A 2367-nucleotide genomic window follows, 5' to 3' on the forward strand; every position below is an offset into this window, starting at 1 on the left:
TGTCTGTAATGCTGGTAACACTTTATGTGGCTGTGCGTGTGAGGAGATTTAGCCATAAGGTATATTCTTTGGGAACTTTTAGATGAGCTAGTGGGCAAGACAGATGGAAGTTTAGGCCTTCTTTTCTGAAGACCTCAAAACTCACTACTGTTAAGTTGAAACTGATTCACACCAGACTCTCCAGGAGATTTTCTGAGACCATAACTGTCATAGGAGGAGACTGCCCATCATTTTCCACAGAGTTCCTGGTGGATTTGAGCCAGCCCAGGCCTTTGGGTTAACAAAATGTTGGTATGAATAAAACGGTTTTTGGATTAGTTGCTCTACTCCCTATGGAATATACCACTGGAGATTCTGTCACTGGTAATACAAAAAACAAAAATACCAGATGATTCTAGAACTCAGAGTTTAAAAAGAAAGGGCAGAGAACAACTTCAAATGCTAACTGAAGGAGGAATCCGAATGAAAAAATTTTTAAGGAGACAGATGGAGCACTGTACTGTAACCAGTACAAAGTGGTTATTCGGAACAATGGTTTGATACTGCTTGGTATGGAAACTAGAGATTATGGTGATACCCACACCCATGTATAACAGATGACGGGAAAGATTGAAATAATATCCAATCACATAAAGCCCTCCTGCAGTTTCACTCATTGGACAAGACTAAAGACCAGCTCTTAGAACATGTGATTGATATAAGGAGGACACTGTATAATGAGTGCAAAATAGATAGAGGACATATTCTTAGTTAACACCTATGTACCTAATGATAGACCTGCAGAATATACAAAAATGTGGGCTTGGTGGTTGTAATAAGACAGGAAATAGAATGGTCAAATTTTGTATTTTCAATGACTATTTTAATTGCAAATACCTTTTTTAAAAGACACAAAACATAACATTATACATGGACCTCACCTGTGGGGCTGCATAAGAATCACATCGCCTACCAGGCCAAGGGTTGACTGTCGGTTAGATCATTAGTCCCTCGTGCAAGTTTAAATAGAGGGTGAAGAAAATGAAAAAATCTCCTAGAACTAAGATATTACCTTGAACCTATTCCATCTGAATTTCAAGATCATCTTAAGAATAGATTTGAAGTATTGAGTGAACACTGAAATAGATTAAAATCATATCTCCATTCATATCTTCATTTCCCTAGTTATTTATTTCAAAGAAATAATAGCCATAACCCCAACAGACTCTTGCTGTTGATATCTTGTTAGACTGTATCAAGTATGACTTCATAGCAACCATATGAACAAAAGATATGAATGCTGTTGTATCCTGTGCCTGCTTTACAATTTCTTTTCTTTTTCTTTTTTTTTTTTTTTTTAGTTTTGTGTTTTATTTATTTAAGTTCAGGCCTTGACTGCATATTTCCGCAGTGGGTACAGGCGCTCTTTTCGCTGCTGCTTCTTGGTCTTCAGATTCTCCTCATGCTTGTTGAGCCTTCGGCGCATGGCACGTGTTTTCTCGGGCCGCAGATCCAGGGGTTTGTACTTCTTGCCCTTATAGTATTTTCTGAGGTTCTCCTTCTGAGTCTGGTTAATAACAGTGAGAACACGGGCAATGGATTTTCGGACAACTCGGATTTTGGAGAGCTTAGAAGCCGCACCGCCTGTCACTTTGGCGACGCGCAGCTGGGAAAGCTCCACCTTCAGATCGTCCAGCTGTTTTAACAGCTCCTCCTTCTTCTTTCCGCGAAGGTCCCGAGCCTTGATTTTGGCCATGGCTGAGCGATAAAACCTTGCTGTCGCCTGATCCAAGCCCAAGAGAAAAGAGCTGCTTTACAATTTCTAACAATAGTTCAACTCCCCAATGACTACACTTCTAGAGCTCCCTAATTATGATATCAGATCTGTAATACTATAAGCTTAGGAAAGATTTTCTCATAGATAGAACAGTATCGAAGAATTAGAAATGATTAGAAGGGAGGGAGAGCAGAGTGAAAATTGATAGAGAAGTTGAGTGGAGGTAAATGACATGTACAGTAAGAGTCTGATTAGACATTGTATTAATTAATTTTAATTTATAGTATAAAGCAAAGTGTCTATAAATGATGGAATGAAAGCCCTTATGATTTGTAAACTTTCACTCTAAAATATAAAAACATGTTCATTGGCTTTCCATCACAATCCTCTCCATATTTTTAAGCAATCTTATTTACCTGATTTAGGATACGTGGCAATGAAGACATCATCAGGTCTGGCTTGGAAGTTCCAGATTTTATCCATATCTTTACAAATGTCTTTTAATAACAAAATGCCTTCTTTGTAACCCACTCCAGGCTGCTGTATTTGGATTTTCTTCTCTGAAGCCATTAGGAAATGGTATTCTAGAATAAAAGAAACAAAATAAAGTC

The 2367-nt window shown here is 38.1% G+C and overlaps 1 protein-coding gene across 1 annotated transcript; it reads right to left on the reverse strand.

Moving 5' to 3' along the window:
• Positions 1–1363: 1363 nt before the first annotated feature.
• On the reverse strand, positions 1364–1740 carry LOC102873185 (60S ribosomal protein L35-like). Its single transcript, XM_006883830.1, has one exon. It carries the CDS (start codon positions 1733–1735, stop codon positions 1364–1366), a length of 372 nt encoding a protein of 123 aa, XP_006883892.1. The 5' UTR covers positions 1736–1740.
• Between the last annotated feature and the right edge of the window lie 627 nt (positions 1741–2367).

The sequence above is a fragment of the Elephantulus edwardii genome, unplaced genomic scaffold (genome assembly GCF_000299155.1).
Source record: "Elephantulus edwardii isolate Elephantulus edwardi_28Jun2011 unplaced genomic scaffold, EleEdw1.0 scaffold00030, whole genome shotgun sequence".
NCBI classification, from domain to species: domain Eukaryota; kingdom Metazoa; phylum Chordata; class Mammalia; order Macroscelidea; family Macroscelididae; genus Elephantulus; species Elephantulus edwardii.

What these genes read in the sequence shown, in the direction of transcription:
- LOC102873185 (XM_006883830.1), bottom strand. Translation starts at nt 1,735, where the DNA reads ATGGCCAAAATCAAGGCTCGGGACCTTCGCGGAAAGAAGAAGGAGGAG.